The sequence below is a fragment of the Manis pentadactyla genome, chromosome 1, assembly GCF_030020395.1.
Source record: "Manis pentadactyla isolate mManPen7 chromosome 1, mManPen7.hap1, whole genome shotgun sequence".
NCBI classification, from domain to species: domain Eukaryota; kingdom Metazoa; phylum Chordata; class Mammalia; order Pholidota; family Manidae; genus Manis; species Manis pentadactyla.
The window spans coordinates 229,337,430-229,359,053 of NC_080019.1; the positions used below are offsets into that span (position 1 = coordinate 229,337,430).

The window sequence follows — 21,624 nt, forward strand, 5'->3', positions numbered from 1 at the left end:
AGGGACAGTGAGGGTGGGGCCACAAGCCTTCGGGTCATGGAAGAGGCAGAAGCTCTCAGCAATTCTGCCTTCTCTGTCCTCACCTCCCCACCCCCCCGCTGCTCTCCCTCCACCTCCCACCCCCCTGCACTACTCCCACACTACCCTGGGGCCACCGATCCGTGCCTGGGCCGGCCAAGCCAGCGCGCAGGGCGGGAGGCCCTTTCTCCTTGTGCCTTTGCCCCACAACTTCATAACCTGAACGACAGGTTGCCACAATCCCACAGGAACAAGGAGGAAAGAAACTTCCAGTTTGCGTGGCTGCAGAGGCAGCTCTTGCCCCACCCTGCTTATCTGTCCCCAGTGCCTTTCTCCCTCGGGCCCCACCCCAGCCAGCCAGTCCCGGGCTCCAGCTCCAGAGTGCACATGGGCTGCCGCAGGGAGCCGGTGGGGACTCGGACCCGGGAGCCTGGCAGGGGCCGCGTGCGGGTGCTGAGCAGATAGCCGGGCACTGGGCCTGCAGGGATATCAGGCTGCAAGAGCCCTTGCTGTCCCTGCTCCTCCTCACCCCCCCGCCCTGAGGCCAGAGCCCTGCTGGGCGTAGGCGGACAGCCAGGGTCAAGCCCCTACCAGGTATGTGCGCCACCCTCTCCGTCCCGTCTGTCTCCTCTCTCTCCTCTTCCTCTCTCTCTCTCTCTGAATGCCACTGTCTCCCTACCTCTGAATCTGGGTGCATGCACATTGTATTCTTGTCACCCTCTCCCCCTTGTCCTACGCACGTCTGTGGCACACTATCTCTATGAATATCCCATCTGTCCATGCATCTGTCCACCCCCGTCTGTCTGACCCTGTCCCTGTCCTTCCACTTCATCCAGCCCCCAGCTTTCCTGGAACCTCCACACACAGGGGAACCCCTTCCCCAGAAGCCCCTTCGAACCTCATCCAGGGCCCTGGTCTCCTGCACTGGAGGTCACAAACCCAAGAACATTCAAAAGCATAATATATTTTTATATCTGGGGGTAAAAACAAACGTTTGTAATTTGCATTTCAGGAAGTTAAAAGTTCTACAAAATCTCTGTGGGTGGGACCAGGTGACAGCTCAGCTTTTTCACCTGGAAGGCCTGAGAGGGCAGGGTGGGGATTTCTGCCCCAGCCCAGCCACCTCGGTGCTGGGCGGTAAGTCCGGCTCTCCTGTGTCGCCGGGGTCCTGGGCAGTTGGGCTTCCAAGGTGGCCTGGTCCACATCCTGCCTCTGACCCTCGTCAGCTGACTAGCCCTGGGCTAACCCGTGTGAGTCTGAGCTTACTCACCCCTAAAACGGGGGGCTGTTAGGATGAAAGGAGATAATAAATACACAGCACTCGGCACAACCTTGCGTGCAATATGCAAGCTCTGATTACTATTGATTTTGGGGCATCAGCAAAGATCACTTGAGTCGCTGTCCCCTGATGGTTCCACGGAGGCTAGCTAGCTCGGTGCCTCTCAGCTGGCTGGCGAACCACCAGGGTGGGTGGACGGCCGGCCGGCCGGGTGAGTGAGTCAATCCTCCGAGAGACAGCCTCTGGCCGACCGCAGCTCCCCCCACCCTCTAAGCTCTGCACTCAGAAAAAGACATGTGGCACTGAATGTAAAATTCCAGGGGCAAAAGGCAAGGAGAGGTGGAGGCAGAGGGAGAGCAGACGGCAGGTGGCGAGGAGCGACCCTGAAAGGATATGATCTGTGCCGTTAAAGAAACCTGTCCCTGATCTTCAGTCTTGTTCACTCTCAGACCCCAGATGCCAGTTTCCAAATGGATTTTTCTTCTCCCCACAGGCTATCACTGACCCCAAGCTGCCCCTCAGCTGGACAGGATGCGAGTCTCAGGTAGGGTCAGGCCCTGGGGATGCTAAGGCTCAAGGCTCAGTCTGAAACTGGCTTTGGAATCAGTCGACCTGGCCTCGGAGGTCGATTGGCTGCCTCTGTTCTCAAATGGTCAGGCCAGAATTCCAGGAGGAAACCGGCCCAGGGGCGCCACTTCCTGCCTCTTGGCTAAAGGGCTGGACACGCTTGGCATAGTGGCCACCCCTGGCTGGGAGCGTGAGGCCTGGCCCCGTCTCGGGAACACCCGTACCTGGATGGAAATCAGGGAGAAGATATTTGCCTCCAGGAGGGCTATTAGAATTGTCACACCACAGGGCTGGACACAAGGAGAGGCCTTTGTCTTCTGACCCACACCCTCACGCTGAACCTTCTTTGTGCACATAGAGAAACTGAACACCAAACAGGAAGTGGGCACAATTCATTTGCATTCCCAAACAGCTGTGAGGGGGTTAAGAGCACGAGTTTTAGAGTCGGCTTATGTCCCTGGGTTCAAACCCCACCTCTGTCACTCACTAGCCAAGCAACCACCTCTCTGAGCCTCAGTTTTCTCATCTGTAAAATGGGGACTATTGATAGCATCCAACATGAAGGGTTACTGAGAGGATGAACTGAGCTAATGTGTGTAAATGCTGTTTGCCCAGTGCCTGGCACAAGGGGCTGTACAATGTGCGCTGATACCCAAGAGGACCTCTGGGTGCCTACGGCTGCACTGGGCCCTAGAAGATGAGGGCACCCAAGGGCCCAGGAGGCCTTCCACCCCAGGTAGCCAGAGGCCAGCACAAGGCCACAGCACTGAATCTGGGGCTGAGGAGAAAGGTGACACTCTGTGAAAGGCAGGGGAGCAGCGAGGGGATGTGGCCTGATGGCTGGATTTGACCCCAAGGCATCAGGGGCCCCTAGTGTCCTTGAACCAGTGGGTCAAGTGCAACCGCCTGCTCTGGCCTCACAGAAGAGAGGAAAGGGAGTGGGACAGGGAGCTCTGGGCGCTCATCCCAGGCGTGGGCTTGCTCCCCAGGGATGCACGGGGACTCAGGAAGCAGCCTGGCTGCGAGACAGGGCAGGCCGCGTCGGCAGGGCTGCTGAGTGTTCCTACTGACAGCACTGTGTGGTTATGTGGGGTGGCTTTCTCTGGGAGTTGGTGGACAATGTGGGAGTCCAGCCCAACCCCCCAAGCCACCCTAGAGGCTGCCTACTGGTGACAGTTATAACATCCCCCCGACAAGCCACGGGCTCAGGAGCAAGGGTGCTGCTGTATCCACTCTGTGACTGAGGGCCTCCAGCTCAGAGAAGCTGAGCTCCTGCCCGAGGTCACACAGCGGCAGCTGGCTGCCCAAGCAGTAGGTGCAGCCCCCCCTCCCCGACTCCCATGACAGGGCTCGCCTCCCAAGGCTGGCTGGCTTTCCTGCCACACTTCTCAGCCCTTACCTGTGGGCTGGCTAATGGTGCAGATTCCCAGGCCTCATACTGGAGTTGCTCTCTCTGGGGGGTGAAGTGGGGTCCAGGAAGGGGCATTTCTAACGTTCTCTCCCAGTGGGCCCAGCTTGGGAGATGCTGCCGTGTAATTCTGCAGTGTGATATCTCCCCCCGGTCATCACACGGCGTCCACCGATACGGTCCCGTGACCCGGACACCACATGGGGCTCCGCCGTGGGCATTCAGTAGGTCTCACCTGCAGCCCCGCTGCGCGGCCTCGGGGTGCGCTGCTTGACCTGGGCCCTCGCTCTGCAGGACTGCTTCGCATCCTGGCCCTCATCTTCGCCATGGTCACTATGTGGATCTTCATCCGCAGCTTTGGCAGCTTCAACGTGAGAACCGTCCGCCTGCCGCGCTGGCTGGGTGAGTGGGGCTCAGGGCTGGGAGCTGGGCTTGCACCCCAGAGCCAGGGCCAAGCCCTGCGTGGTCCTCCCTTCATCCCTGGGGGACCCAAGAGATGGCCGGACATGGCGGTGTGTGGGCCTGCCTTTGGGCCCCCAGGAAGGAGGAAAGGAAGGACAGGGGGAAGGGAAGGAGGGAGGGAGAAAACCCTCTCCGCACGGGGTGGCTTCAGCTGCAACTGCCGTGCCTGCTCCTGGAACCTGCTCGCGCACCCCTCCCTATCGCCAGCCGCCCCGTAGCCTTCAGGTCTCCACTCAGAGGTCACCCCCTCAGAGGGGCCTTCCCTGACCACCCGGCTACAGCCACGCCCTTCCTCCTACCTCAGCCTCCTTCCTTCTGAGCGGCAGCAGCAGCGTCGCTGTGTTGTTCATTTACTGCCTTGCTTGGTTGTTGCCTATCTGCGCCCCCGAGAACGTGAGCCACCTGAAGGCAAGGGTCTTACCTTGCATGCATCCAGCTCTCTAATACCTGGGGCAGAGCAGATGCTCAGCAAACATTGATGAATGAAAGAAAGATGGATGGATGGTGGATGGATGGGTGGGTGGATGGATGGACAGATGGATGATGGATGGACTGATGGATGGATGGATGACAGGTGGGTGGATAATGGACAGATGATGGGTGGATGATGGATGTTGCTTACATGCATAGTCTATTTAATCTGCACAAGTGCCCCACGGGGTGATCCACGGTGTGGTTGCAGAGCGGACTCATTCATGAGCTCATGCTGTGATTTTGTGTAGTCTGAGAAAAGAGAAGCTCAGAGAGATTAAGAAACTAGCCTAAATTTCTCTTGTAGATGCCAATAGGAATGGGAACCCAAGTCTCCCACATTCAGATACTTTCAGAGGAAGGAGGGAAACGGCAGGGCTTTATACCTCTGGATCTGTCCTTGAATTCAAAGAACCGCCACCAGTGACACTCAAACACGGTAACCTGTGTGGCCTCCAGCCAGCTCACAGCTTCCCAGCAGCAAGAAGCCAGTCGCCCCATCTTTGACACAAATCCCCATAGTGAGGTCTCAGATCCCTCATCTCATCCACTTCTTGTCAGGCATGGCCCCCACCCAAGTCAGGATGGTTTATATAGATGCATGGTGGCCCCCATGTCCCCAGCCCCAGGACACTGCTTTTATGGATAAAGGTGGACTTGGCTGTGCTGATGGCCTTGGAGGAGATGGTCCTTCAGTGGGGGAGGCTCACAGCAGGTGTGGAGCTCAGGGGTGTCCTCTAGAGGTGACAGAGTGTGTAGTGTTTGAAAGGAAACCCCACAAGTTGTTTCCCTCCCAGATCTCAACTACCTGTGTTTTGATGAATCAATACCTGCAACCATCACTGAATGACTACCCTGTGTTAGGTCCTAGGGACCCCGAAATGAGGAACACTTGGCCACATCTCATCCTCTGAGTCAAAGGAGACAGACAGACTTGATTACAGAATATACAAAAACAGAAGTGCATTAACATGATCCGGAGTCTCGGGAAATGTTTGCAGCGGTGGAAAATGGAACCAGTGGGAAAAGCAGCTGTCAAGGCCTGTCAGTGTCCAGGCCAGGGGAACATTCGTTTGTGTCAGAAGTTCCTAACCTTACTGCACAAGTCACCACCTCATTATTTAATGCATTAATATAGAAGCACTATAATTACTACAGCACAAATTTGTTTTTTAATGTTCTTAGTATTATATTGATTATATAGTTGGTTTCCTTTCTAATCAAATCTGTTTTATTTTATGCCTTTAATAACATGGACTCGGTTAGAGTAGGAAGCGCTAAATGTCTCAAGAGAAATGGGAATAAATTTATTCTAAGGGGAGTTCACGGGCTTTTCCAAGCCACCAAAGGGATTCATGGCACAGAAATCAGGAGACTAAGAACTCCTGATTTACCTGACAAATGAGGCAGGGTTCTTCCAGATGGCCTGACAAACCTACCACTAACTGGTTTAAATACTCTAGGAAGTCCATGGGCATCAGGCTTCAGGTATGGCTGGATCTAGGGGCCCTCATGGCACCCCTAGAGTCTTTCCTTCTATGTCTCTTGGCTGTACTTGTTGCTAATCAAGCTCATTCATGGGCAGCTTTCTCTCCAAGGCAGCCGTCTGGATGCTCATCTCCCAGCTTAGCTGAAAGAGGCCCTCCTCTCTTCCCCAGAAGCCATATATCACCCCAGGGAAGGGCTCTGTCTCCCGAAGAATGTAACGTTACGACCGGCCCAGTCTGGGTCACATACTACTCCTAGGGTCTTGGAGGCAGGAGGTAGGAGCCCTCCAGGATGGACAGACCCCTGAGGACCAAATGGAAAGTGTGTAAGTGTGAGGGACCCCCAAAAAGGGAGAATGCTCTCCCCTGGCATTCCTTGGTCACTGGGGGCCCTGTGCTCTAGGACTTACTGCCCCCTGTGGTAGGGGACTTGACACAGAACTGCAGAAACAAGCGGTTATAGTGTAAAGAAGACGGCAGGAAGTGACCAAGGGCCATAAAGCCCAGTGCAGGCAGCCATTGCTGCAGTAAGTCAGGAAAGGCACTCCCACCCAGCCGAACACCATCAGCTGCATGGGGCCTGGGCACCGGACCCTCTCACAGCCTGTGAGGGGGGGTGTGATGGCCTCCCCTGTGCAGCCAACCAGACTCAGTCTCCAGGAGGCTAAAACTCACATGCGGGTACACAGCCAGGAGTCAGGCTCAGACCCCAGTGGGTCTCACAACAGAGCCCTGCTTCTTTTTAACCAGGAGAGTATCGTGTGTGTGTGTGTGTGTGTGTGTGTGTGTGTGTGTGTGTGTGTGTCTGTGTCTGTGTCTGTGTCTGTCTGCGTGTGCATGTGTGTAAGTGTATCTGCATGTGTGTGGCGGGGTGTTGTGAAGCAAGTGAAGTGAGGGAGGAATCCCAGATGAGGTGGGGCTGTCAGAGCTCATTTCAACCCCCTGCGTAGGTGGGGGACGCTGCTTAGCCAGGCCCATGCCACCCTAAAGTCCCTTCCTCCCACTCCCAAGCCCCCAACCTCCATCCCGCGGGCGCCCAAATCACTTCCCTGCTAACCAAATTCTGTCTTCTCTCCAACAGGTTCAGTCACCAAGCAGACCCGTGAGTACCCCCCAACCCCCTTTGCCTTAGGATGACATGTCCCAGGGTCTCTGCTCCCAGCTCTGCCAGTCTAGCACGTGCCCGGCTCTCCCTTCCCAGGGCCTCATGGGGCCTTCAGAAGCCCCGAGCCCAGCAGCAGGGGTGGACCCCTCAGCCATTCAGACTGATAGGGACAGCGCAACTGTCCCCCTTTCCCAGTCCTGCAACTCCCTGCTCTGGCCTGAGCCCCACCCCTGCCTCCCCTCTCTGCCTCCCCCACCCAACTGGGAGCCCTGAGAACCGGGAACTCTGCTATTATCGTCACTGCCACGACCCCCTGCTTGGCTCATGGCTCCTACTCCAAAGTACCAGAGGCCACGTCAGGCTGAGCAGAGGCCCCCAGGGACAACGAAAGGGGTGCAGATTGTCTGCTGGGGTGGAAGTGCCAAATGTGCCAAGAGAAGGTGGACAGTGGCTGAGGGCCTACTATGTTCCAGACATGGTATTTGGAACTTCACAGGCATCCCGTGCAATCCTCATCACAACCCTATGTGGGTGCTATAATTATCCCCATTTTATTGATGAGGAAACTGAGGCTCAGAGAAGTGAAATCTTTTGGCCAGATCAATGTAGTCATAAGTGGTGGAGCAGGAATCAACTTCCTGTCTGGTCCAAAGCCCAGCCTCTCAGCACCTCCTTGAAAGAGGAACATCTCCAAGCCTTCCTCTCCCACCCTGACAGGGCAGTGACTGAAGAAGGATGTAGTTCCAGGCACAGGGTTTTACTTGACTGAAAAGGGCATGGGGGCCCTGGTGCACTGCAGGATTACAGCAAGCAAAGACTGCGTGAATCAGTACGAACCATTCAGCCCCCATCTTCAAACCCATCTCCCTGAAGCCTTCTGAGTAATATTCTGAGGTGACAGAGTTGTGGCCGAACAGCATCTTGGTGCTGAACACACACGCAGACATCATCTGCTGGGGCTGGCAAATCCAGGCACGCATAGTGCACTCCACCCTGCCTGCTCCCGTGGCAGACATTACCAATCTGTCCCGGCACACCTCCAAGTCCGCAGGTCACTTCCTAAGCCTCTAATACTAGATGCATTGGTGTTCAAGAGGAAGCCCATTGACAACCCTGATCCAAACCAACTCCATCATTTTACCGTTGGGAAAGGTAAAGGGAGAGATTTTTTGAGGCAAGTCACATAGCAGATTACTGATGAACAGCCCAAGTTTCCTGACTGCACCCCGCTCCAGCACTCGGCTTCATGCCCTGAGCAACAGCACTAGGGCTTCCCAGCAGGCTTGTTTTGAGACAGCTGCGGTGGCAGCCCCCAAGCCCAAACCCAGAGAGCAAACCCCCTGCTTCTCTGTGGCTGAGACCCCTGGGCATCATCCCCTTCATCCAGTGGCCTGACCGTGAAGGCTGAATGGTCAGAAAATCAATTCTGGAAAAGCCTGCTTCGTGGCGTGTTGACAAGGGGTTTATCAGACTTGGCTGCAGTTCAATAGGCTCTGGGCAAACTCCAGGGTGGCCCCCAAGGCCTGGAAGTACCCCTCCAGACTAGGTGAGAACTCTCATGAGTGACCTGGCCTCTCTGCGAGGGGGCGGGTGACCAGAGGTGGGGCTCCAAGCCAGCCGCGTCGGCAGGCGCTGGGCCCCTTTGTGGGGGGTCCCGTCCAGAGGGTGGGGAAGGGAGTTGGGTCCACATCCCTAGCCCTCGCTCTCCTGAGCCACAGGCCTGGACACCCTCTCAATCCTGAGCAGCCCCCTGTGGATGTCTTCACCCCCTGGTGATAATGCCCCCTTTTGAACTCGGTTGCACCCATCAGGTGGGTGTGCTGACAACGGGGCGGGAGAGGAGGCCGAACGCCTCAGACAGGCATTCTGCTCAGATCCCCGGGGCAGGCCACTCAGCCAGTGAGCCCATGTCCAGCAGGGTGCCCTGGTGCGGGCCTGCCAAGCCCTGCACGGTGGGTTATATCCCCCAAGGGCACTTTGTCCCGATTCACAGAAAGGCTCCCTATAGGCTGGCGAGGGCCCTGGACCCCCTAATCACCTTGACGACTTCATCCCTCTCAGCCTTGGGCTCAGTCGTGCCCAGATGCTCTAGGTGCTCATCCAGTGAATATTTATTGAGTGCCCACTATGCCAGGCACAGGAGTCACTGGAACCATATAACCAGATAATACATACAAAGTGCTTGCCACAGCGCCTAGCACACGGCAAGCCCTTGGCATGCGCCAGCCTCTCTCAGGAAGCCTGTGGTTTGCTCCAAGCATGCACTGGCATAGCTCAGCCAGACGCCTGGCATGGGCTGGAGAATAGAGGGGCTGCCCAGTCTCCCTTTTCCTCTGCAAGAGAACTTTCTCTAATTCCGTGTTTACCCAGTCCTCCCTAGTGGTACTTTCTAAACTGTCAGAGGGTGTTAAAAAACACACGTTAGTATAAATTAGAACCTGCCAGGCTGAATGTACATGAGACATCCCGGAGCCTGCGGAGGGCTGAGCGGCTCAGCAGCTGTACTGGGGGGCCCCAGCTACATCCCCTGCATTCAGAGTCCTGGGCTTGCCCAGTGAGGGCCGCGTGGAGAGGATGCAGGTCTCAGTGGCGGCCACAGTAATCAGAGGGGCTGCATACTGAGTCCTCGGTGGGTTCTACACACCAGGTGGAAGGGCTAGGGCCGCCTGCCTGTCCCCTGCTGTATCCCAAGGTCGAGCCCATAGTAGGTACTTAGTAAATATGAGGGATGAATGAATGACTGGTAAGAATGGCCAGTGTGTGCTGGGCATTAACCTGCCCTCACGTATTCCTCAAAGAACCCAGTGGGGAAGACACCCTTTCATGGGCAGTTAGCCCACTTCACAGAGAGGAAGTGAAGGAGAAAGGAGGGGAAAGACCTGCCCAAGAGCCTCACCCACACAGGCTAGCACCCCACTTGGAGCTGAGGGCTTGTGAGAGGCGCCCCCCACCCACCAGGCCAGGGTCCCCAGGAGGCTGTCAACAGGGGTCTCTGGGAGCTCCGAAGGCGGCTGTGGCCCAAGCGAAAGGCTCCCAGGAGAACACCGTAATCACGGGAGCTCTGGCTGCTAACCGCCACGTTACTCCACTCCGTTTAAGGGCACGGTGCCCACACTGCGCCGCGCACTGTGCTGGAGAGCCCAGAAACAAATTCTGGAGTGGGGTGGGGGGCCAGACACAAAGCCGGCGTCCTGTGTCTTTGATGGGGATGGGGGGGCCCTGTGGGAACACAGAGCAGGGGGGGGGGCCGTCAGCGCCGGGAGGAGGCCTCGGAGCCGGGAACTGAGCCTGCTCGCAGGCCCTGCCCCTCCCCTCCTTCCGGGCCCCTTTCTGGGCTGCTGCCACCAAGGCTGACCTGTCCCCTCCCCTAGCGGTCGTGAAGAACAAATGTGGCCTCAGCAAGCCCTGCCCAGGCAACTTCTTTGCATTTAAAATCTGCAGTGGGGCCGCCAACGTCGTGGGCCCCTCCATGTGCTTCGAGAACCACATGTAAGTTTCCTGTTTCATTTCTTTTCTTTTCTTTCCTTATTCTTTATTCACAAATTCAGAGGCTGCAGGGGCAGACCCTGACACCAGCCCACCCCTTCCACAGACTCCCTTTACCTCTGGCGGGTGAGTCACCAATAACACGAACTCTAACAGCTTCCCTTTCCAGCACGTTGCTAACTGCTTTGTGGCATCACCTTGTGGGGTCGTCAGCACTCCCAGGGGTGGGGCCACAATGCTCACTTTTGTAATGATGAGGAAATTGAGACTAAGACCGACCCCGATCCCCAGCTAAGCAGTGGTGGAGCCAGGATTGGAACTCAGGTCTGTCTGCCAGCCAGGCTGCAGGGCTTCCTACAAAGGGTCATGCCCGTGAGGAGGGTTCAAGGTCAAGATCAAGACCCAGGTATCAAAGCCCAGAGGCAGCAGGTGCAGGAAAAAGACTGTGTACCCATTATCCAGACCAGGTAGTAAGGCCCGGGGATGGCAAGCCCATCCTACAGAAGAAACTGGACATGGGTGTTTGAGTCAGGATTCTGAACCTGACTCCAACTCGCCTGGCAAAATAAGGAAGCGGGCGGTTCACATACCTGAAAGGCCTGAGGCATCCATTTCCAGGGCCAGCTGGATTCGGGGGTTCAGACCGTGCTGTCAGGGCTCCCTCTCACAGCATCTTCATCGCTGCTCTCCTCTATCCGTTAGATTCCATTTTCTCTACTGAAAATGGGCTTCTTGGTGTGGCGAAGGAGGGAGGCCACCAGCTGGACAGACATACTAGCCCGGGCTAGCACCCCGCCGGGAAGGGAGCTTCCCCAGATGAAGTACCCCGAAGTCCCAAGACTGGGTCCCACTGTCTGGCCTGGGTCACATGCCCCCACCTGGCCAGTCACTGCGGCCACAGGAGCTCTGCTCACCCAGGTCGGGACGAACGGTCTCTCGCCGAGAACTAGCTGGTCTGAGAGTGGAGGGCAGGGACACAGCCCGGCTCCCCCTGGCAATCCCAGCCTCTGCAGGATGGCAGCCACTTCTGCGCTCTGCCTTCTGGCCAGCAGCGAGCCTCGTGGCCTAGAGAGACGGCTGCCCCACCTCCACCACCTCGGAGCCCGGCCAGGGGCCTTTCCTCTTTCCTGCGCAGACTGTTCTGGTCCAGACGAGCCCTGAGAGACGCCTCGGGGAATCCAGCCCACCGCTCACTTCCAGGAGAAAGCAGGCGGCCCAGATGATTCTGCGGGTGTCCTGACGCTCCTGCATCGCGCTGTGGGGGCCCTCTTGGAGCTCTAGGGCTGCGAAAGCAGAGTGTTCGTCCCACACCCGGGACTGACTGTGGTGTTTTGTTTTTCTTCTTCTTCTTCAGGATCATGAGTCCTGTGAAAAACAACGTGGGCAGAGGCCTGAACATCGCCCTGGTGAATGGTGAGTTGCTGACCCTCCCCAGACGGCCCCCACCATGATCTTAGTCCTGGTGGGCAGGAGGGGGTGTGGTTGGGCATTCATCCAGCCAACATTGGCTCAGCCCTTATCATGTGTCCAGGGTAATCCTGGAGCGCTCAGAGGGGAGGCCTGGGTGGCCGGTGGGAGCAAAAGGCCTAAAAGACCTGGTCCTGCCTGCTGGCATCCCAGCCAGGCCCCTGCCATGTGCGCCTATCCCAGGAGGATACACGTCTTCTATGACGCATGACCCCATCCTCAGGGCCACCCTGCCTTAAACCAGCGCACATGAAGCCACAGGGAAAGCCAACAAGGCCGTGAGCTGAGTGCACGCCTTCATTCACTCATTCAACAGATATGGCCAGCAGCTCCTGCGGGCCAGGGTGTGCACCGAGCCCTGGGGGTTGGCTGTGACCTAGAAGGACAGGCCCTGGCTTCACCACCCCTGTGGGTGTCCATGAAGTTTACAAGCCATGACAATGTGCTGGGCATCTATGAAGAGGAGGAGACACAGCTCCCAGAGCAGGGGGAAAAAGTAGTCAGGGGATGTTTCCAGGGGGAAGTGATGGTCAGCTGAGGCCTGAAAGACAGTAGGGGTTGGCCAGGACAAAAGATGGAGAGGCTCCTTGGAGGCAGAGGCGGCACTGTGCAGGGAGGGGGAAGGGAGCAGGGAAGAGAGGAGGTTGGAGTCCATGTGGGGTCTTCCTGAGTGCAGTGTGGGAGCAGGCAATGGTGAGAGGCGTGGCTGGGGAGATTAAGGGGCTAAATGTCCAGCTAAGACATGTGGCTTGAGGCTGAGGGTAGCAGGGAGCCTCAGAAAGGCTTTGAGCAGGGCAAGAGGGTACAGTGCTGTATTCCAGAAACTTCCTTCCAGCCTGGAATAGGAAGGCTGGAGGCAGGGAGACCCAGCAGGAGGCCCACAGTCTCACTAACCCTGTACCTCCAGCAAGGAGACTGACTACAGGCCAAGCCTGAAACAGACACAGTTCAGGAGGGGGTGGGTTTGCAGGGATGTAGTAAAGACTGGGTGGTCTGGCCACAGCCAAGACCCTCCATTTCCTGGAAATCCATCTCCCTGGATCTAAGAGCCACTTCCTGGGTCAAAAGTCAAAGCAGATGGAAAAAAGGCAAAACAGGTGCTCAGGAGGGAAAAGGTCAAGCTTGTACATGGTGGGACCACATGACCACACTTGTAGGTAACGGAGTGGGCTGGAACCCTGGCCTTTTGCTCCTGGGGTGCCAAGAAATCCTGCTGGGTCAGGGCAAAGGTCAAGGCCTGGAGCAAAAACGGAGCCTTGCCCTAGTAGGGGTCAGAGGGCAGCCCAGGAAGGGTGGGGGCTGAGAAGGGTCGGCGGCTGAGGCCTGCCGAACCCCAGCGGACTGAAGTCTCCACTCACATTGGCGGCGCCACCCAGTCTCCACAAACCCCCATGCGGAGGGCAGGAAACCTGCTCCACCGCAGCAGATTTGACTGAAACCTGCTGGTTTTCTCTTCCCCAAAATGGGTCGCTGTGGAAGAGGACCTCTTCAAGCAGTCTTATGAGAATGGTCTCAGACTGGGGCCTCCTCCTCCACATTGCATAAGCCTAAAGTTAAAAATAACCATCCCTCACACTGAAAGCAAGCTAACATTTACTGAACGCTCACTGTGTGCTGTTTCATTTACACTCATGCTAGAAGGGACCTGTGCTCATCTCCTCATGTTGCAGGTAAGAAATGGAGGCTCGGAAGATTAGGCAACCTGCCCAGGTTACACAGCCAGCGGAATCATGTAGATCTGAATCTGGATCTGGCTGACTCCGGGTGTCACCACCCAGCTGACCTCCCTCGACTAGAAACCTCTCCAAGCCTACTGCCTGCCTGCCGGTTGTGGGAAGTTCAACAAATCACTCTCGGGCCCTCAGGGTCCTCCCCTGTATAATGAGCCAGAACAAAGGGTTGCTAAAAATTAGTGGTGCTTAACCTTTTAGGGGGCAGAGATTGCTTTGAGAAACTGCTGAAACTACACCTTCTCCCTGATTCTCAAAAAATGTACAAATGCCTATGATCACAGTTTTAGGGATCACAGATCCCTTCCAAACGCCCCAGGTGAAGTGCCCTGGGGACTTGGACACTAGTGGCTCGGAGAATCCGGAAGGGGCTGCAGTGTGAGCTCCCCAACCCCGCAGAACTGCTACCGCCCAGGCCCCGGTCCCCACCCTCTGCAGGGATCCACAAGCTGCCCCAGCGGGGATGGGTCGGGCGGCGAGAGCGCCGCGCTGCCATCCCTTCGGCAACACCCCCATCTGGTGGCAGAGAGTGAGAACTGCTACTTCCTTGCGGAACACCTGCTTCCTGTAGGAAGGAAGGACTTGGACCGTCTGTAAAAGCCACAAACACAACAGATTACTGGACTCAGGATATCAAGTACAGTTCAGCCCACTGCAGATCCCTTGTGTTCAAGAGCTGGAGGAATCAAATTACAGGTTTCCTATTTAGGCAGGAATAATGATAATGACTGTAGTTATTTGTATTACTATTTTGCACCTTATATTTTATCTTGAATGCTTACTATTGATTTTAAACACACCTCATTTAGTTCCCACAGCCCATTGTACAGATGCAAAAATTGAGGCCAAAATGGTAAGTTGTGCATTAGGAAGTGGCAAGGCAGAATGCAGACTCAGATTCGGACCCCATTCAATTCCAGAGATCCTCCACCACTATGTTCTTGGACCTCTCCAATTAGCCCAAAAGCATTAGGCGCTTACTCAGTCCTGCATGCTTTCCACAGGACCTGTCTTTATTCCATTATTGTTCTATTTTTACACCTTAGCCTAAAGAGTAGTCATTTTCTGAAAAATGACATGTTACAGGAAATAATACTGCTCTCTCACCCCTTAGGAAGCACAGGAATGGTGTACAGACAGAGCTCTTTCGACATGTACTCTGGAGGTAGGCGCCTGTTGGCACTGACATCACAGGGTGGACTGGGTTCCTCCCTGCCGAACCGCAAGGGAACTATCGGGGTGCTGGGGTGCTCTTGCTTCCACAGAAGGCAGCCAGAAAGAGGCTGGTGGGTGCTGAAGATCAGGGGCTCATGTGTTCAGGTGGGTACAGTAAGGCAAGCTCTCCCAGGAGGTGGAGGCAAAGATGGGGCCTTCAGGGTTCCTCTCTGCCGGGGGCTTCCTGGGGTGCATGGGCTGCTTTCTACTGTCTCAGCTGGGCTCTCCGAGACGCAGGTCGTGGGACAAGGATTCAAATGCCCTGGTTCCTGTGGGAGGAGGTGATCTCAGGGCTATCAGTGAGGGAGAGACAGGGAAAGGAAGGCAGCCTGTCCAGTGCGTTATCAAGGCATCGAACATGCAGGCAGCTGGAACTCAGGAGCAAGCGTTGACCACATGCCTCAGAGATGTCGCAGAGTGGCAAGAGAGCCGAGGGGCCCCCTGGTGCCCTGGCGCTTCCCACACTTCTGGCCTGCCCCCAGGTGCAGAGGAGGACCGCAGGCCAAGCATGTGTGCACCGAAGCGCTAGGGGCGAGATCAGATGGTCCAGCTTGCTCTGCCAGGTTAAGGGTATTTTATTTTGAGGCCATAGGGGTGTCTCCTGGACCCAAGAACAGCACAGGCCTCCCAAGGCCCAGAAAGGCTGCTCTGGGGCTCCAAGCTCTCTGCATCTTTCTGCAGTGTTTTCTCCTGTCCACACAGACATGCTACCTGAGCTTCTCAGGGCACAGGGCCACCCCCCTAGGAAATTGCTGTCCTCCTTGTCCTTAGCACAGCCTGTGACAGGGCTCTGACCCACCTGGGCTGGAGGCCCAGGCATCTAAGTTCCCACCAGCAGCCTCCTCCTCACAGGCTGCCCGGCAAAGCTGGGACAGGACTTGCCCAACACTCCCAACACCTTCCAGATCGTGGTGGAGTCAGTCCTAGACCCGTGTGCCACCAACTTTCCTGCTGGCAAACCAGCCTTCCTCCAACACAGGAACCTCATCGAGGAGTGAAAAGGCAGCAGGGCAGCCGTGCAGATGGCAGAGTCGGGGCCCCACGAGGACAGTTTCCACTGGGTAGATGAACTGAGCTCAGGCCCCTTCTTGGAGCCCAGCTTGACTCAGTTTCCCTCCCACCTCCCTGCAACCACAGGGTGCTGACCATGTGACCACCACCCCAGGAAGCCCCTGGCAGAGTGGAAGAGGCCCGTGGCTGCCGATCAGCCGGCTTCTTCTCTCCTGATCCCCCTTCTTTGCCTCCACCTCCGGGAAAGCCTACCTTACTGCTCCCACCTAAACTCATGAGCCCAAGAGGGGAGAAAGTCACCAGGAAGCAGAGAGCAGGGAGCCCTCTGGGCTTTGCAAACAAAGGAGAGGCTGAAATATAGGCAGTGGGAATCCGCTGCCCAGAAGTCCCAGCTGGAGAGTGTTTGGAAGTGATCTGCAGCATCCCCCTTAGAGACAGGAACGAGGGCCCAGGGCTTCAGAGGGTCCCATGGTGGCCATCCCCCAGCCAAGTCCCACTTCATGGGCAGGGTCTGCAGGGCCAAAGGATGTGCAGGCCCCCTCACATTCTTCCAGGTGTGCCCCCAAGGCTGCAGACACACCCCCTAGGACCAAGATAGCCAGGACATGGCTGTTGCTGAAGGGGAAGGTGGTGTGGATGGAGCTTAGACTGGAGTGCCTATATGCAGGCATGCAAGGCCTCTCCTGGTGCAGGATGGAGCTGGTGATGAGGTGAGAAGAGAGTGGAACAGGCCATGGGCATGGGACCAGAGGCCTTCATTGCTTGTCTGTCCAGGACTCTGGAAATTATGTAGCTGATGCTGCTGATAATTATAATTCCATTGCAGTGCACTTACTGTATGCTCAGAGCCACTGTCACATTTGATCTTTACAAAAATGCTATGAGCAGGGCTATTAATCATCCTCATTTGACAGATGTAGCCCTACTTTTCCCAGGAGGTCAGTCTCACCCATACTTCTTCAATCAGTCAAGAAGACCCCCTGCACAAGCTACACCTATTCCTGAGCACCGTCTGAATCATGAGTATTTTCCTTTAAATTGGCTCACTTTTTTTTAACCTAAATAAATGCATCTTAAAAGGAAATTATATCACTGTCCTAAGTAGAAAGCTATTATCTTTTTTATGCAGGCAGGATGACCACAAAATAAACACAATAGAAACAAATCAGTGTCCTTGAAACAACCTAGATGTTGATGGCTCACTTACCGGCTCTCCGTTAAATTCAGAGATTCCACAAGTGTAGGGAGGCATTAATGATGCACAGGGAACCCTGCTTCTTGACGGAGGCTGGAGAGTTGTAAGAGACTAATGTTCTCCCTTGGTGACCCAGGCTGCCTGTGGCCCAGTGGGCGTACCCTCTAAAGTCAGCACAGACAAGACGGGTTCTTAACCAACACAGATGAGGGCAGCAGGAGCATGCAAAGACCCAGAGCACCGAGAGGTGACTGTGCTCTGTCTCCTGGGGGTAGGCCCCCAAGCGCCCTTAGCCCAGTGGTTCTCACCTCCTGCTATACATCAGCATCACCTGGGGAACTTTCAAACCCCAGTGCCACCCCAGACCACCTGAATGAGGATGCCCACACTCTGTGCACTTTGCTCTCCCGCAGGACCGGGCTGCAGGTAGGGCAGGGCCTCCTGTTGGCCCCTGAGCTTCAGATGGGTCATAAAGGCAGTCAGAGAGAATGAGCATGACCAGGTCTTTGCCCCTAAATGACAGGCACTTCATTTTCCTCCTTTCTCCAGATACGAAGTTCCTAGTAAGATTCCTTAGAGAAATTCCAGATGGCACACTGGTGCTGTTGGCCTCCTATGATGACCCAGGGACCAAGTAAGTGGGGACCTCCCCCTGCCAAGTGATGGGTGAAGTGAACCAATGCTTCTAAGCCCTGCGTGCCTCTCTCCTGCCAGCTCCTCATCTGGCAACTTCTCCTAAGGAAATAACCAGGCATGTGCCCAGAGAGATGTTCTAGAAGGCTCATTACAGCTTTGGTTACAACAGTGAAAAACTGGACACATTCTCCCTGTTTCATAATAACTGACTGGTTATAGAAATCAGGACATACTGTAATATATGATATGCACACATAAAAGAGGATGTACTGCATCTAAAATGATGGTGATGAAAACATTTATGGACATGGGAGAATGCTTACCCTTTATCATTATGCAACAAAAAAAAAAGTTATAAAAGCATTGGTGTGATCCCATGCATAGGGGAAAAGACATGAAAGAAATGTATTAAATTTTTACAATGATTAGGTCAAGGGGGGGTGAGACTACTAATTATTAGTAGTAATAATGTCCCGCATTTTCCAGATGAACATGTACATTTGTAAACCGAAGCAAAGCTGTTCTAACACCTCTCCGCCCACCTTCAAGAGGTTTCAGGAGAGAAGTCCTGGCCCCTCTGCCCTGCTCCTCCCCAGTGTGACCCTGTGCGGCGAGGTGACTGGGCAGGCTGGGGCAGGGCGGGGCGGGGCCCTCCTCCCGTTCAGCACCTCACTGTCCTCTCTGGTCCTCTGCAGAATGAATGCTGAAATCAGGACGCTCCTCTCCAACTTGGGCAGTTCCTATGCAAAGCAAGTGGGCTTCCGAGACAGCTGGGTCTTCTTAGGGGCCAGAGACCTCAAAAGTAAAAGCCCCTTTGAGCAGGTGGGTGCCTGGTGGCCTCCCCATCCCAGTGAAGGGGGGAGGGAGGTGCCAGGATGGATGGACAAGGACACAGGCAGATTGAGAGGGACACGAGGGCCATGTGGGGACAGCCACCTGGCTGTCATCCACCCCAGAGGTCACCCAAATGATCCCCCAGCAGGGTCAGTGGCCTTGACCATTTTGCAAGGAGGTGGGTCACATATAAAAGCATAGATACATAGATAAGCACCACCAAAGGAGAAGGAAAAGGAGAAAGGAAGACAGGAAAGTGAGGCATGGAAGCAAGAGGAAGGCGTGTGGAGGTAAGCCTGTGCGACGGGAGGACGGGGTGCCCAGGGCGGGACGCCTGGCTTCTGGTCCCAGCTGCAGCCTTACCGAGCCCCGTCTCCCTCCAGGCCCCAGTGTCGCCATCTGTAAAGGGGAAGGCATGGACCGGGGAGCCCCGAGGCCCCTTCCAAGCTCCCTGTGCAGAGGGTGAACTGGCACCAAGGGGAGGACACAGGAGAGCGCCCCAAGTATGTGGAAGGAGTCGGGGGCTCTGTGACATGGGGTCCCATGGTCAGCACCCACGTGCCCCAAGCAGACAGGCCGGCAGCACAGAGGAGTGGGAGCTGAGGAACACTCACAGGAAGAGGGAGTCAGTGGGGAGCTGGGGTCCCTGGAGAATGCTGGGACTTCTTCCCCTGGCCAGGGCAGCCCCCAGCTGTGCATCCCCAGCTGAGAGCAATTCCAAAACCCGGGATAACTGGCCAGGACATGAAGTAGGCCTCTGGGGGTGAGAACCCTCAGCTCTGCCCAGATCCTAGATGGGGAGCCGGGGCCGATGATTCGGACACACGGGACCACTGGGGAGAGTGGATCTGTCCTGAAGGCAGTGGGGAGCCACGGCAGGCTTAGGCGGGAGAGTGCCAAGAACAAACAGATAACAAGCCTCGCATCCAGCAAGCGCGTGCTCTGCGCGGGTGTGGCTGGGCCGGTTGCCTGTGGGTCTTATTTCACATCGGCGGTGAAGTAGGCATGACCGCCTCCCATCTCCCAGACAAGGATCCCGAGTGTTGGAGAGGCTTTAACCCGCTTGCTTGAGTCTCAGAACTGCTCGGTGGTGGGGAAGCCCCGCTCATCCAGCTCTGTCCAGCTCCACAGAGATCTCCTGTCCTCACGTGCTGAGGACGGCCTCCCCGGCTGAGCACAGGAACGCTGTGAAGGCAGGGAGGAGGCCGAGGCACCAGCCGGAGGAGACATGCGGCAGCCTGCAGCGGGAAGGGCTTCAGGAGGCAGGGAAGGGAAGAGGCGGGGAGCTGAACTCCAGGGTGCGGGGACACAGTGGGCTGCAGCGGGTTAGCTCTGCCTGGAGAACGCTGGCTGGGTTTGTATGTGTGTGTTTCTAAGAGAATTCAGGTGGTTGGAAATTATTTTTTTAAAATAACGGATAGTACAGAGCGGTTTGTGTGAGAGAAGGCGAGGAGAGGAGCTTGTGTTCAGACGGCAGGGAGGGCCAGGCAGCAGAACGTCGCTGAGGGAGGTGCCAGGGCAGGACCCAGACAGAGGCTGGAGGCTGTGCAGGCAGGGCGGGCGCCGCCCTTCCTAAGGCGTAGCTTCCAGACCCACCAGAACCAGGCCGAACGGCACAGAGGAAGCACATAGTCAGTGAGGAGTCAGCCCATCTTTCACCTGATTTTATGATCGACTGACCCGGACCCATCACCCAGAAATGAACCAAAAAACAGGTCGTTAGTAGAAACATCATGGCCTTTGTTCCCACACAAGGGAAACTGGGTGGCCATAGTTACTGTGGCCCTCTGTGCCTCGGTTTCCCCATCTCCAGAATGGGATGATGATTACAGGCACTTCTTAGGGGCTACTGTAAGGATTACATGCATAGGGCACTTTGGGCCTGGCACAGAGCAGGTGCTCATGCAAATGCTAGGATGCACCCTTTAATTGTTGTTGTTATTGTTAGTTTTTAATTTTTATTATTATTTAAATTATTTAGAATGTCCTGGGAGTGCTGACGCAGAATTTGGGAGAGGGGCTAAGGTTCTCCACCCCCATCGCTCAGTGCCTCCCCAAGGCATGCCAGGCAGTGGCTGGGCTCTGATCCCATCTCTGAAACCTTGGGCAAGCTGCATTCCCTGCGCACCTCGGTTTCCCCATCTGTGAAATGGGCTAGTCGTACCCCACACTGCGCCACGTCCACGGGGCTAAAGCCAGGATGAAGGGAATGGAGGCATTCAGGTTTTCAAGCCCAGGGAATATGCAGGTGTGACTCCTAAACGGCCCCCCAACTGATGGCGTTTCTCTCTTCTGTCTCTCTAGTACTTAAAGAACAACCCAAACACAAACAAATACGAGGGCTGGCCGGAGCTGCTGGAGCTGGAGGGCTGTGTGCCCCGGAGGGTGTTCTAGGGCGCTGCGGCTCCCCTGGGCTGGGGCCTCAAGAAGCTCGGGCCTGACTTAGGGGTCAGGGCCCAGGTGCTGGAGGCCGGCTGGCAGGAGCCGCCAGGCGGCAGAGCGGGGCGCAGGAACGGCAGTGGCAGCACGGAAGGTGCTGAGAGGGGCCTCTGTGCTCCGCGGCCTCCGCTCTTCACACAAACCCTCCTGTGGGCTGAGGCGGCCTGCCTGGGTGGCCAGCCCCCGAGGGTCCTCAGGGGCTGCTGTCTGTGCAGAGGACAGGACTGCTTCCCCTTGAGAGTGCTGACTGCCTCCGGGGGAGCCATGCACCACCCCCACACCTGAGCACAATTACATTTTATTTTGGCTGGTTTTGAATGAACTCTGGACCACTCACTGGACAATACCTCCCTGCCATCAAATTGGTCTAGGCTGGGTTTGCCTGGGCCACAGGTTTGGGCAGGTGGGTGACAGCTTCGGGCACAGGGATAGGCAGCCTGAAAGGGGGCTGATTTCCCAGGGATCTTGTCGAGGTGTGAAAGATCCTGGCCCCCTGTGTAGGGCCTAAGTCCGGCGGGAGCAGAGCCAGAGGACGGATGCGGAGGACACTGTCTTCCCCTGCCGTCTGCAGGCGACTGCAGGAAGCCCAGAGCTGCGGAGGCGGGGAGCCGGAGGTCTGAGAACGGCTGGAAAGAAGAGCCAGACTGGGAGGCAGGCTCCAGGGAAACTGTCCTGGCTTCTCGGGCTGGGCTCCCCAGGGGCAGCCCCTAAGATTTATTGCGGGGAGGAATTCTAGAAGGGTGCAGAAGTAAGACAGCGAGCAGAAGGCAGCCAATGGAGGGCGTGCTGTTGACTCTTGCTGTGGGTGAGTGGA

At 56.2% G+C, this 21,624-nt stretch overlaps 1 protein-coding gene across 1 annotated transcript; it reads left to right on the top strand.

Moving 5' to 3' along the window:
- Positions 1-301: 301 nt before the first annotated feature.
- FAM3D (FAM3 metabolism regulating signaling molecule D) lies at positions 302-21,132 on the top strand. Its single transcript, XM_057508213.1, has 10 exons — positions 302-612; positions 1,791-1,841; positions 3,567-3,674; positions 6,774-6,794; positions 10,169-10,286; positions 11,638-11,696; positions 14,595-14,645; positions 17,451-17,535; positions 18,233-18,359; positions 20,676-21,132. The coding sequence occupies exons 2-10, from the start codon at positions 1,829-1,831 to the stop codon at positions 20,763-20,765; spliced, it is 672 nt and encodes a 223-aa protein (XP_057364196.1). The 5' UTR covers positions 302-612; positions 1,791-1,828; the 3' UTR covers positions 20,766-21,132.
- Positions 21,133-21,624: the final 492 nt, after the last annotated feature.

Excerpts from the sequence above, each read along its gene's own strand:
- FAM3D (XM_057508213.1), top strand. Across the intron at positions 6,795-10,168 it reads TTCAGTCACCAAGCAGACCC|CGGTCGTGAAGAACAAATGT; the intron begins GTGAGTACCCCC and ends CCCCTCCCCTAG. Across the intron at positions 17,536-18,232 it reads TATGATGACCCAGGGACCAA|AATGAATGCTGAAATCAGGA; the intron begins GTAAGTGGGGAC and ends GGTCCTCTGCAG.